Source organism: Miscanthus floridulus, chromosome 18 (genome assembly GCF_019320115.1).
Source record: "Miscanthus floridulus cultivar M001 chromosome 18, ASM1932011v1, whole genome shotgun sequence".
NCBI lineage: Eukaryota > Viridiplantae > Streptophyta > Magnoliopsida > Poales > Poaceae > Miscanthus > Miscanthus floridulus.
Window position 1 is genome coordinate 22,188,986 of NC_089597.1, and position 13,328 is coordinate 22,202,313.

A 13,328-nucleotide genomic window follows, 5' to 3' on the forward strand; every position below is an offset into this window, starting at 1 on the left:
TCCGGCACTATGCACGCATGGCGCATTGATGAAATGATGAGAGCATCTTCCATGGTTCCGGCCTTCAGGAGGTCATGGGGCGTTTCGTCGAACAGGTGGTGCTCTCGCGAGCTGCATTGGTAACAATGGGCGAATTAGCGAGCCATGAATCCACATAGCATAAGAAGTGTCGAGGTTACGGCAGGAAAGCAGTAATCGAGCAGAGACTTCGGGATAGAAATGGTAGAAATCGAATCCGATCGAAGAGGAGATGGGAGGAAGAGCGAGCGCTTCTCCCTGTGCCTGTAGGCTGCCAACAAGCCAACCGCTGCAGCGGAAAGTGATGCCATTGCTCATCGATGGATGGTGAGTTGTGGTTTAGTTCTGCAGCGAGTGACAAGTGGGCCCATGGCTGCTTGGTGAACTGGAGTCTCTTGTATGGCCTACTTGACCGTCTTTTCTTTCTTTCTTTCTTTTGTTTGGAATTTTTTTTAAGGAAAACCGGAGGGGTTTTACCCCTACTGTGCTTTATTGCAAAAAATAACAAAAGGCACAAAAAGTTTTTTTTTATTTGGAAACCCCTACTTGGCTACTTGATGTTCATAGTCTCACGTGCTACTGTATGGCCTAACTATTTGATCGTCTTTTCTTTCTTTCTTTTTTTTGGAATTTTTTTAAGGAAAACCGGAGGGGTTGTACCCCTACTGTGCTTTATTGCAAAAAAGAACAAAAGACGCAAAAAGTTTTTTTTTTATTTGGAAACCCCTACTTGATGTTCATGGTCTCATATGTAGGCTCCGTTCGTTTCGCTGAAAAAAAACAAGCCGTAACACTGTTTTGACTGATTTGTTGTGAGAAAAAAAAAATACTGTTCCAGCTGAAAAAACAAGCCGAAAAAAACAAATTATAAGAGAAGTGAACAGGGCAGTAGTTGTTAGTGGATGAACTTCCATTTTGGCTGGAGACCATTGAGTTGATGAAGTTGTGTGCAGAACGCATGTGAAATAATTAACAATCACTACCAAAGGTCAGTACTTATTGGTTAGTGAGTGTTGATTATTTGATCTCTCACGTACTGGAAATTCAAACCTACAGAATTTCTATGAGCAATGGCACAGGGAGGAGCCCCAGGGCTCGCTGAGAGAGTCGGAGACGCCGCCGCCACGTCGTCCCCAGTACGGCAGTACGTGCGGCGTACCGTGTACATGGCTGCACAGCCGCTTGTGTGTGAATGTGTCTATCGGCCAATGGCTCATCGTATCCACCGGTGGCGGGGAACGAGATGCAGTACTGCCGGCTGTGGGGGAGGAAAGGTAGAAGAAGAGGGCATAGAAAAATACTGACTGATACGACCCATATGCTATAGTCTCATGCTATCTCCAACAACAACACTTAAAATACAAGACTCATTCATCCTTTGGGTAGCGTTATAGACAAAAGATTCAATACATATTCAGCATCTTCTCCAACAATAGCGTTATAGACAAAAGATTCAATACATATTCAGCATCTTCTCCAACAATAAGACCTAAAAGAAAGTCCTTTCTGTAGATAGGTTTCCAGGAAAGAAGATGCTCATATTTAAGTTGTGCCTCTCAGGCAACCCAAAATAGGTCTCATGTATAGGTACTCTGTTAAAAGCTGATTTTAGGTCTCTTACTACCCATTTTGGGTTTAAGTGCCTATATAGATTCCTCGTTGGAGACAGTGTCATACAACAAAGCTCAGTTACCACGTGCATGCATGCATGCCTGCAATGGTGACCGGTGAGGTTACCTCCACCATTTGTATTGAGCTCAAATCCCTTTTATTACAACCTATTGCAAACACTCTACGTCAACTTCCAAATTAAGAAGGCAACGACCATAGCTTGAAATAAAATTATGTGACTTTTACATGTGTCCAAGCATCCTTCTTCCTCTTGAAATCAGCAGCATTTGGGTAGCCTACCACTTGCTCATGGATGTCCTCCTACTTGGAGGACACTCTAATTTTCTGGGCAGCACAAATCAAATAGCATGTCGTTACCAGCTAAACAACCAAGTAAACATTAGCAACGATGAGTAACATTGGTGAAGCAATGGAGAAATAAACGATATATCATGGTTTTCTGGTCAAGTACAACATGAATAGCAAATACATCATTGGCAATTGAGTTGTGCTTAGGTAAAGTAGGAACAACATGATATTAGGGTGTAGACATCATTATTGGCAAGGTAACTGTGCTTAGTTATAACAGAAATAGAACAAGGGGCATCACTGAGAAATCATAGACTATGGCCACGGTACATCTTGACTAGTAGGAAAAATACAAATGACAATTTCTTAGATATAAGAAATGGCTAGCATATGCAATAGTTTAGGATTTAGATTAACCATTAACCATGAGCAAGTTCTCAGCTAAAGCAGTTGACGGATCCAATACATCAACACCACTACTATAGATAAGATTTTCAGAGACGGGCTTGGCGATCGCCTCTAACCAATGGTCATTGTGCCTGCCTCTATTAATGGTTTCTAGAAAAACCAAAAAATTCTGGTCCTCCAAACTCAAACTGTCAAACTTTTGACCTACTGCTTAGTAATAAAACATCTTTACCATTTCATCACATACTCATTTGTGAGTATATATAGGATTGTATTTATCATCAATATTTTGTAATCTTGTATTGAATATTTTGTCCATTAAATAAACTCAAATAAAAAAATCAAATAAAGAACTTATCAATAAAATTACATGTGAATTTGGACCGAGATTGTTTGAATTTTTTTTAAAAAAAATTGAATCTCAAAATATTGACTTTTAAAAAAAATTAAGACAACTAAAACTTATCAACAAAAAACATGTAGATTAGATCGGACACTACAACTTTAGTATTAACTATGTGAACATTAAGGTTATTTAGAAACCCTCTCGTCCGCAAGCTCCGGTGACATCCCAGACACCACCAAAGATATCCGGCAGGTTTGGGAGCTATGTTGATAGAGTTCCACAGAGGTCCAAAGAACCACAGGAAAAGTCCGATGGCCCCCTGGACACCACCGAGGGAAGCGTCGAGCACTTTCGAATTTCCCGCGCGCGGCGTCTCCTCGTGCAGCCACACCAAAAATTGGGTGAGCGACGGGTCCATTAAACCACCCATGCGCCCCTAGGCTGGATCATCGACACGTGGCGAAGATAACAAATCAATCGCTCAGCATGGTGCTGCGCTTGGAGCCGAGCCGATGATCGAGCCTGCACGTCGCTACGCGAGGAGCCGAGACATGCGGGGGAGGAGACGACGCACGTTGATTAGTTTTCCTCGCCACGCGTCAGTGATCTAACGTATGGGCGCACCGGTGGTTCAGTGGACCCGTCGCCCACACAATTTTTTTCCCTCAGAGTTGCTTGCTTCAATGCTCTATGTTGGGCACCACCAGAGAAATCCGGTGGTCCACGGACAGCCGAGCCAAGCTAAGTTAGAACCAGGGCTAGAGACACTGACCGCTTAATTTCTTCGGTGCCCCTGAGGGTTGGGCACCAGATAAATCCGGTGACCTGAAAAAAACATCCAAACAACACGCTCTCAAAAGCAAGTTTTCAAATGTACCAACTCCAAAGTGTGCTCCAAAGAAAACCAACACCTTAAGCACATGAGTTAGCATTTTCCAACCCTTTCCAAAACATTTTTCACTTGCTTCTCACCATGTCACTAGGTCTATGTATATGCAATGTCGGTCATCATCTAGTGGCACTAGATACACAACCGTGATCGCATTAGAGTTCTTCTTTTATTAGTATGATATCTATCCTAAACCTGACCATGCACTCTATTGCACCTTGGCTAGCAAACATAAAGCCCTAGTAATATAGCTTTGCCTTCAGACTTCCTTTTCATCTCCAATTCCTTCTTCTCTAAGGTTGGGTACTTGCATATGGTCATGATAATCATCCCCATCATCTCCTTAGCGTTGCTCAACTTCATGTGTGGACATAGCTCAATCATCTCCATTGAAAAAATTAGTCCATTGGTTATCACTAATTTACTAAAACTAAACTAGGGCTTTTCAAATGCTTTGTGTTTGCGCAACTGCTTTTTGGCAAATTGGCATCATATATGGAGTTCACATTTTTAATTTTATATAAGGCATTTTGCAAAATCAGGTATTTTCATAACAATTCTAGTGCGAACCAATGTTATCTCTATATATTTTCCATTCCTTCAAATCAGTGAGGTACAGAGGTAGGACTAACTTAGCCAAAAGAAAGACATTGACAATCTGAAAACTGTTTTATTACTATAAACTTTTTTCTCGAGTACAAAGTATACCTATTATTTTATTCCAATAAGAAGATATCACTTAATTAGAAACTATTTACAACAAAGCAATACTGGTTGAAACTAAAAATATACATATTTTAACTCTCCTTCTTTCAACAATAACGTGTGGTAGTGTTTGGGACTGGCCAATGCCCCATCTCTGTCTCTGTATTTTTTCTGGAAAATTATCTTCGTTCTCTGAAGCTTGAGGGAGAAATTATCTTCGTTCTCTGAAGCTTGAGGGAGACATAGCACATCCAGTTAATGCTAAAGGGAAAAATCTGTGTACTTCAACTTCAGATTTCCTGAAACATAATGATCAAACAACAATCCAGAAAAGGTACCCTTGGACACCTCCCCCTCCAGGATGGATCAAACTCAATGTTGATGCAGGCTTGACCCTATCACACGACAGGCAGGCCTGGGTTTTGTTGCTAGGAATCGTCTGAGCGGGGTGGTTTTCTCAGGTTTGGACCCGTGACCATTTATGTTCCTCCGTGGAAGAAGCTGAAAATCTAGTGGCTTTGACGGGAATCTGAAATGCTCTTTCAACCTCTACGGGACCTATATGGCTGAAATCTGACTGCCTGGCTATTGTACAAGCGCTTAACTGCAATATTCCAAATCAGTCCCCTAGTTGTATCATCATTGAGCAGGCAAAAGAAATGTTGAGTTGTTTTCAAGACTTCAAAGTCACAAAATGTCACAGGAGCGCTAATGGAATAGCTCATGCTTTAGGGCATTTTAGCAGGAGAGTGTTTTCTTCTTGTTTTATGTCTGAAGGTGTCCCGACCTGTGCGTCGGCAGCCTTGGACTATGATTGTAATCATGCTCATGATTGAAATATAAACTCTTTCCTGTGTTAAAAAAAACAATAACGTGTGGTATGCCATCGACTAGTGACCGACCCCTCGTAATTACAACCTTTAGATGAAATTTTATAGTTAGAAAATAGTTTGAGTGGTTGTTGGTAACATCGCGTATGTATGCAGGTGTGTATTTGTCGGTAACTTCCGTGAAAACGTTATTTATCAGCGAGTCCACATACCAGTTAATTGATATCCTAACTTCGTAAGTCAAGCAATCCACAATTATGCATGTCATGCCAAAAATATAATATTATTCTGTGTCATGGTTATGTCCCTCTACGGATTAACTTGGACATAACACAAAAGCAAAAAGGTTTCAAAAAATAGCACAAAAGCAAAAAAAAATTCAAATAAAACATGAAATTCTAGCTTATATAAACCATAACATCGTAAACAAGTTTGTATATAAGAAGCCTTCGCTAAGTATAAAAATAATAATATTTATTTAAATGGAATACAGTCTAACTAAAGCGTTACTGTCTAATCCGAATACTAGGGTATTTCTTTAAAAAAAAAAAGAAAACTATAGCCACTATCTAAAGTTCTAAACTAGGCTTACGTAGGCCAATTCTACCGATCCTAACCACAGCTGCCCGTCCTTCTCGGAGACGTCGCTCAGGGTCACGCCCTTGCCCGCCGTCAGCTCCTCCACCGCCGCACCATCTACGCCAAGGCGGACGCCAACGAGATGCTTTGCTGGAGGCGCCGTCGCGTCGAGCCGCGCCTTCTCCTGGTTCAGGGCTACCCAGTAGCCGCCCCTGGCGTCGCGCCTCACGTTATCAGGGTACCCAGGCAGGTCGGCGAGGAGCTCGTACTGGCCGGCCTTGGGGCCCTTGAGCCAGTACCTGAACGCCTGGCACGGAACGGTGTGCGCCACCACCACATGCGTCCTGTCGGCACTGACCGCCACGCCGTTGGGGTACGGCAGGTCGGCCTTGAGCACGGTGACTTGCTTCGTCCGCGCGTCGTACTTGAGCAGTCGCCCCGTCGCGTCGGCGTTCATCATGATCTCCGTGTTGAACCTGCGCGGGTAGGTGGCGCTGCTGTCGGTGAAGTATACGTCGCCGGTGGCCTGGTCGACGTCGAGCCCGTTGACGAAGTGGAACGGCATGCCGTCCGATTGGGTCGCCAGCACCTGTGCCTCGCCGCCGTTAGGTCCGACCTTCATGAGCCCCATGTATGCGTCGGCGATGTAGAGATCGCCGGTCATGGCGAAGAACTGCAGCCCAAGCGGGCGGCCGCACATACTCTCCGTCTGCTCCGACGGCACCACGGACGCCGTGCACAGGGGGATCTTCCGGTAGTTTGCGCTGTGGGCGAACGTGGTCCAGCCGAGGGCGCTGCCGCCCCACTTGAGGACGCGACCGTCGGAGACGCCAGCGTAGGGGCCCTGGCCGCGGCGGTCGAAGGCGAGGCTCTCGGCGCCGGTGACACCGTCGGGCAGCGGCAAGTGGAAGCTCCAGAGCGTGGGCGTGGTCTTGATCGGCTCGGCGGCGCAGAGCGACGCCGGGAGCAGGAACGCGAGGGCGACGGCGAGTAGAAGCGTCGCCGCGTGTTTAATGCGCCCCATCTCGTCAATTGGCCGACGGAGCTGAACAACTTTCAACTTTGGTTTGATGATGCGACGGCGTAGCGGGCAGCCGGGCAGGTGCCGTTTTTATTGGCGTGGGTGCGACGCGGCCGTGTCGGACTCGGACGCGACGCGGCCTTGCGTGGCCGTCCGTGTTGAGGAGTGAGGACTCTCGAGTCCGTCCTTGTCCTCTTTTTCCAGGGTCCGATCCGATGTGTTGTCCGAGTCCACCTCGGCTCCATTTGTTTGGTCGCTGCCGACTCGCCCGGGGCTCCGTTTTTTTTCAGTTTTGTTTTCGGGATTTTGCTCCGCTCCCGGTACGACCGTACGAGTAGAGCAGCACCCCAAGGCTCAAGCAGTTGTTCATGCCCAGTGCGCCTAGACCACTGAGCTTGGCACAAAATTCTACCTCCTAGTCCTAGCACTCGTTCATCAAATTGAAGGCCAGAATAAGTTACTCTGTCCAGTAAAGAATGAAATTATAGGATCCGTGTCGATCAAAGTAGCTCAAATTTGACCAAGTTTATAGCAAATAATATTAATATTTATGTCTCTAAATAAATTTATTATGAAAATATATTCTATGACTAATCTAATTATACTAATTTTGCATTATGAATGTTCGTATTTTTTATATAATTTTGGTCAAAGTTCAGACTGATTGACTCATCGGGAAGCGAGAATTATATTCTTTTGTTGACGGAGGGAGTATTTCTTAGTAAATATTCTCTCCACCTAGAAATGATAACTTATCAGATTAAAGGAAAGTCAAACTTAATCAACTTTGGCTACCAATTAATCAAAACATATGCAAGATTAGAGTATAAAACATGCATAAATACATTGGTATTCGAAGTGTCACGTAATGATAAATTAAAGATAAAAAACTATTTTATATGTTTTTTCCGGTCAAATAAGCTTATCATTTACTCCCTCTATTCTAAATTATAAGATATTTTAGCTTTTTTAGATATATTATTTTTGCTATGTATCTAAACATGGTATATAAGTACATAACAAAAATTATGTATCTAGATTCGTCAAAAAAAAGTTATGTATCTAGAAATACCAAAGCATCTTATTTTAGAACGGAGAGAGTATATATTAGGGGAAAATTAAAAAAAATTCTTCCCATTAAAAAGAGAGATAAGAAAAAAAAAACATATCTAAAATTTTGCTACAAGCAGTCAGACAAAATCAATCTTTTGGTAGAGTTAAAAAAATAACACTTCATCCCATGAACATCATCCTAACATCAATGCAATGGTTTCGTCAAATCGGGCACCATTAGTTTGAGACCTCGGATCCTATTCTTTAGTCGGCTCAGTTGGCTAGCTGAATGGAACGTGACCAAGGACAGAGCCAGAATTTAGACATACGCGTCTACTCAGATTCTTCTAAGAGCTTCAAACGTAAATACCGAGACATTGCATGGTTAATCTAAGAGCATTTAGTTTTGAATAACCAAGGTCATTGCAGACAATACTGAGCTTCAAACGCGTACATACCATAGGCACAATTTTGCAATATATCATGCAATGATCTCAATATTTAGTTAGTTATTAGATAGGTTAAGGCCTCTTATGTCTTATCAATAATGCTGGGAGTCACACGTCCGTCCGCGCCGGATTCCCCTGTTGGTGAACCTGACGTCTAGAAGCTGCCGTTCCTACCCGCTCCCCTAACAGACACCGCATATTAAAAAAAATTCACGCATCGCTCCGCGATCGGCTCCGCCACGGCTTCGGCACGCCTCCCTCTCTACCGCGTCTCCCGCCAGCCTTCCTCTCCACTGTCACCCCATACCACCGCGGCGTGCTCTCCGTGTGAGGCCACACCACCTGACTGATGTTGTCGCCTCCAACATAGTCACCGTGTGCGCCCTATCGCCGGGGGGGGGGGGCGCACAGCCACCCGCCCGCTGCCATCCTCCTTCTCCACCGCGACCGCACAACCGGGATCCCGTTGTGCCGTGCTCCGCCCGCTTGACTGCCATGTTTTGTTGAAAGCGCATGTTGCAAGCGTATGTTTCGAGTGTTTCAGATGTTTCAAATGTATGTTGCAAGTGTTTCAGATGGATGTTGTAAAAGTTGATTGAGATGCTGCATATGTTGCAATAGTTGTACACGTATGTGCAAAGGTCTATTACCAATGTTTTATCTGTATTTTCCAGATGCATGTTGCAAGTGTCTTATATGGATGTTGCATATGTTTCACACATACATTGACCCTGTTTGGATCCATGGGTTAGAGCTAGTTTGGGCTAGTTGGAGCTCAACTAGCCCTAAAGTAGCCAAACAGAAGGGCTAGAGTGGGTTATTTGCAACTAGCCCACACTAAAAAACTATCCCCCCAAAGAGGTGATTATTTGGGCTAGTTGGGGCTATTTGAGGTGGGGTCCACTGTTTTCTCTCTACTTTTACCCGCACCAATGATTTGAAAAGCACATTTATTATCATTTTAACCCTTGTATCCAAACATCTCTTAGGCTAGAGTTAGTTCAGGGCTAGTCCTGAGCTAGAAACTAACTCTAACCTCTAGCTGTGCTAGAGTATCCAAACAGGGCCATTGCATGTATTTTATCTGAATGTTGCGTATGGTTGCAATGGTTTTCAAGTGTTTTCAGGTATTTTTTTCAAGTGGTTCAGAAGCATGTTTCAAATGTTTCATCTGCTTTCAGACGTATGTTGTAACTTTTGTATTTGGATGTTTAAAACGCATATCGGGTGTTGCATCTCTCCTCCTCGCCTTCTGTTGCATGGTCTTGGTGTGTCCTCCTCACGGTGCCGGCAGGGCATCCATACGCCGCTGTGGCCGGATCCTTTCGAATCGGAGGTGCCGCCCCCTTCTCCTCTTGCCGCTCAGGCGGCGCAGGCTCCGCGTGGAGCACGCGAAACGGGGTGCAGCATGCGAGCATTCGTCTGGACATCCAGGGCTAGCACTACCGATGTCTTATCGGCCTAGATCCGTTGGATTTCTTAAAGAAGAAAGCAGGCATGCCAAACTTGTCGTAAATGAGGAACTAAACCAACCACATACCGTGCGTAAATATCGTCTTGCTCCCATGCACGATGATGTGAGCTATTAGATAGTTTCCTAGTGGACTCTATATAAGTGAGATTGACATAATTATGTGTATTTAACTATAAATTTATTATTTGATATCTTCTAAATATACCCGACGGGTACCCGTCGGACGTGGACGTGGATACGAGATCCTTTTTTTTAAAGCAAAGAGTCATAACTTTATTACGTCTCATGGAGGTTGTGAAGATCATGACCAGCAAAGTAATTACAAACTCTGAGAGGGGGTCTACGCATATACAGGATTGATTCGGGTCCCACAACAAATTACAGCGAGCTAACTTATATGCACAGATATTACAAGAACGTGGAACATAATTCACATGTTAAATCAAGCTGGTAGGCTCCAGATCACTAATGCAGTCTTCTCCTCTCTGCCTACATACTACATGTGTACTCTGGAAATCCCCAAAGCTGTAATCAAGCAGATAGATAAATTCAGGAAAAATTGCCTTTGGAGGGGAACCAATATAAATGGGGGAAGTCGTCCCAAAGCTGCTTGGAAAATGGTCTGCAACTCTAAAAAAGAAGGAGGCTTAGGAATCATCAATTTAGAGCTTCAAAATCAGGCACTACTAATGAAGAACCTGGATAAATTCTTTAACAGAAAAGATATATCTTGGGTGAATTTGGTTTGGAAAAAATATTGTAGGAATGGCAGATTACCGGGTACAGTGAAGAAGGGGTCTTTCTGGTGGAGGGACGTGCTGAAACTTTTAGCTCCCTTTAAAGAAATGGCAAATATCCAGGTGAACAGTGGGGATTCTTGTTTTTCGGGAAGGACAAATGGAGTACACGTATCCTTGAAGAACAGTACCCTCATGCATATTCCTTTGCTAAGAAGAAACATATTTCTGTAAAGAATGCCTTCAATAAAGCTGAGTTCACTGAGCTTTTTGCTTTACCCCTGTCACAAGTGGCCTTTAAAGTCTTAAGCATTCAGCACAGGATGGAGAACTCGGTCATAAATGAGGATGCCGGTGATGTCTGGACATATTCTGGGGGATCATCTAAATTCAAATCTGCAGTGGCTTATAGAAGGCTACTAAATCATCAGGAAATTGACCCAGCTTTTAAGTGGCTCAGGAAGTCCTCCTGTCAACCAAAGCACAAGGTTTTCTTTTGGTTTCTGCTAAAAGATAGGCTAAGCACAAGGAATATTCTAAGGAGAAAGCATATGGCTCTTCAAACATACAACTGTGAAATTTGTTCATTGCTGGTGGAGGAGACAGTGGAGCACCTGTTTTGGCATTGCCCATTTGCTCGGCAGTGTTGGGGTCTCTTGGGTTTGAGTGTAATTCAAACAGGAGGAACTTTTGAAAATGTATTGGCCATCAAAGATCAAATGCACAGTCAATTATTCATGGTAGCTGTCATCCTTATGAGTTGGACAATCTGGAAGGCAATGAATGAGCTTATTTTCAATAACAATCAAATTGGCATTCAGGAATGCAAGAATTATTTTTTCAAAGAAGTTGTCGGTGTTTCGAGTCACCGACTAGTAAATTTTTAGATTGCGCGTCAGCGATGTCAGGCAGCTCGTTGCACTGCAGGGAGAAGCGTCGGATGTACTCGCAGAGAGTTTCTCTAGGCTTCTGACTCCAGGCTTCTGCTGGCGGTTCTTGAGGTCCCATGGGTTCCTAGGAGTGTGTAGGTGCCCTGGAAGTTACCCATGAAGATCTCCTTCAGATCCGCCCAACTACGGATGCAATCGGGCAGGAGGTGCTCTAGCCATGTTCACACCGAGTCGGTGAGGAACAGTGGGAGATTGCGGATAATGAAGCCATCACTAGGCAGGCAAGCTGATAGTCCTCGAGCCATAGCCCGGGGTTTGTTTCCCTAGAGTACTTTCAGGACATTGGTCGGTGGCCGGTATCGTGGCGGGAAGGGCACATTGAGGATGTGCCGGCCGAAGGCCTGAGGCCCCGGTAGGCCCGGGCTAGGGCTCCTGTCTTCGGCGCTGTCGTAGCGCCCGCCCCGGCGAGGGTGGTAGCCGCGATTGGCCTCCTCCCGCTTGTCGTCCCGTTCGCGCCTACGGGCGTTTAGGGTGTCGCAGGCGTCACGATCGTGGCTGAGGCGCTCGTGCACCGGGATCGCAACTCGCTTCCTGTCATCACGCGGTGCCTGGTGGACAGAGACATCCTTTCCGTGCTGCCCCGAGGGTGCGCGGTGGCTAGCGTCGAGCTCGCGCCGTCGGGACAACGAGCTCTCCGCTTGCTGCACTGCAGCACGCTCGAGTAGCGTGCGGATCTGTTGGTGAGTTCGACAGTCCTCGGGCGTCATGGGCTCGGGGAGCCCTCGGAGCAAGGCTGCCGCGGCTGCTATGTTCTGGCTCGCTCGAGCGAAATGCGTGAGGCCTCCGTCGTCCTCGACGATCCTTTGGTTCACCTCGTGGGCCCAGGCACGCGCGCGCCCGCCGTCTCCTGGCTCACGATCTCCTGCTCGAGCTCCGCGCGTTCCTGCTCGAGTTTGAGCCGTGCCTCCTCGAGCTCCTGGCGCCGCGCTCGTAGGTGCTCCTCTCGCATGTGAGGGAAAGACCCCACGCCTTCGTCGTCGTCGTCATCGTCATGCGGCGGGTCAGCCCCTCCCTCATGGACGCTCTCAACGCGCCCCTTAGGGGTCTATGCCATGAAGCATTCCCACGAGGGGTGATGGCTTCCCGTACCGGAGTCGGAGTCAGAGATAGATTCTGAGTCCCCTGTGAGAAGGTCGTGGAATGATTCTACGACGTAGTCCGCCATGCCCACAAACTCGCTGTTTGTGGGGGGCGGACGCATGCGCTGTGTAACGAGGTGGCCTATGGTCCCCGTGGCGTTGCGTAGGTCAAATGGGAACGCTACCGAGGAGTCCTAGGAGAGGTATCCCAGCTAGGTCGCGATGTTGGCGAAGGAGAAGACAAGGCGACGCATGTCTTCCTAAGACGGTCGGGGCCCCAAAAAGGTGTCGAGCTAGCGCTCGAGCCTCCCGTAGTCGAAGTCATGGGGCTAGTCGCTCTCGGGGGTTCGAGACCCGAGCGCATGCAGCCGTAGCTCATTGAGGGCCTCGACGAGCGTGTCGAGGCTAGCGGGGCGGGGAGACCAAGCGGGGACCGGCGCCCGCGCCAGCTCTCCGTCTATGGTGAATACGAAGTCTAGGCTCCCGAAGCGCACGTACGTGCTCGTAACCTAGCTGATGCCATGGCTGGCCATCCAAAGCCTAATGGGGACGTCGAGACGTGCAAAGGCCCCTACCTGGCGCGCCAACTGTCGGTGTTTCGAGTCACCCACTAGTAAATTTTTAGATTGCGCGTCTGGCTCGGATGATGTTCTTAGAGGACACGAGATTTATACTGGTTCGGGCGTAACGTCCCTACGTCCAGTTCGCTGTTGTTGCTCATGTTACTAGCACTGGATGTTTATAGTAGGGGTTACAAACGGACGAGAGAGGGGCAGGACCCCAAGTCTCTGATGTGTGCGAGTGTGGGTGAGTGAGGGTGTTGCTTTCCAGTGGCGAAGTGCGATAAAAAGACTTATGTTCGGGTTTGGT

The 13,328-nt window shown here is 46.3% G+C and overlaps 1 protein-coding gene across 1 annotated transcript; it reads right to left on the bottom strand.

The window, feature by feature from the left end:
* Nucleotides 1-5,543: 5,543 nt before the first annotated feature.
* On the bottom strand, nucleotides 5,544-6,759 carry LOC136522812 (protein STRICTOSIDINE SYNTHASE-LIKE 10-like). Its single transcript, XM_066516614.1, has one exon. It carries the CDS (start codon nucleotides 6,717-6,719, stop codon nucleotides 5,694-5,696), a length of 1,026 nt encoding a protein of 341 aa, XP_066372711.1. The 5' UTR covers nucleotides 6,720-6,759; the 3' UTR covers nucleotides 5,544-5,693.
* Between the last annotated feature and the right edge of the window lie 6,569 nt (nucleotides 6,760-13,328).

What these genes read in the sequence shown, in the direction of transcription:
- LOC136522812 (XM_066516614.1), bottom strand. Translation starts at nt 6,719, where the DNA reads ATGGGGCGCATTAAACACGCGGCGACGCTTCTACTCGCCGTCGCCCTC.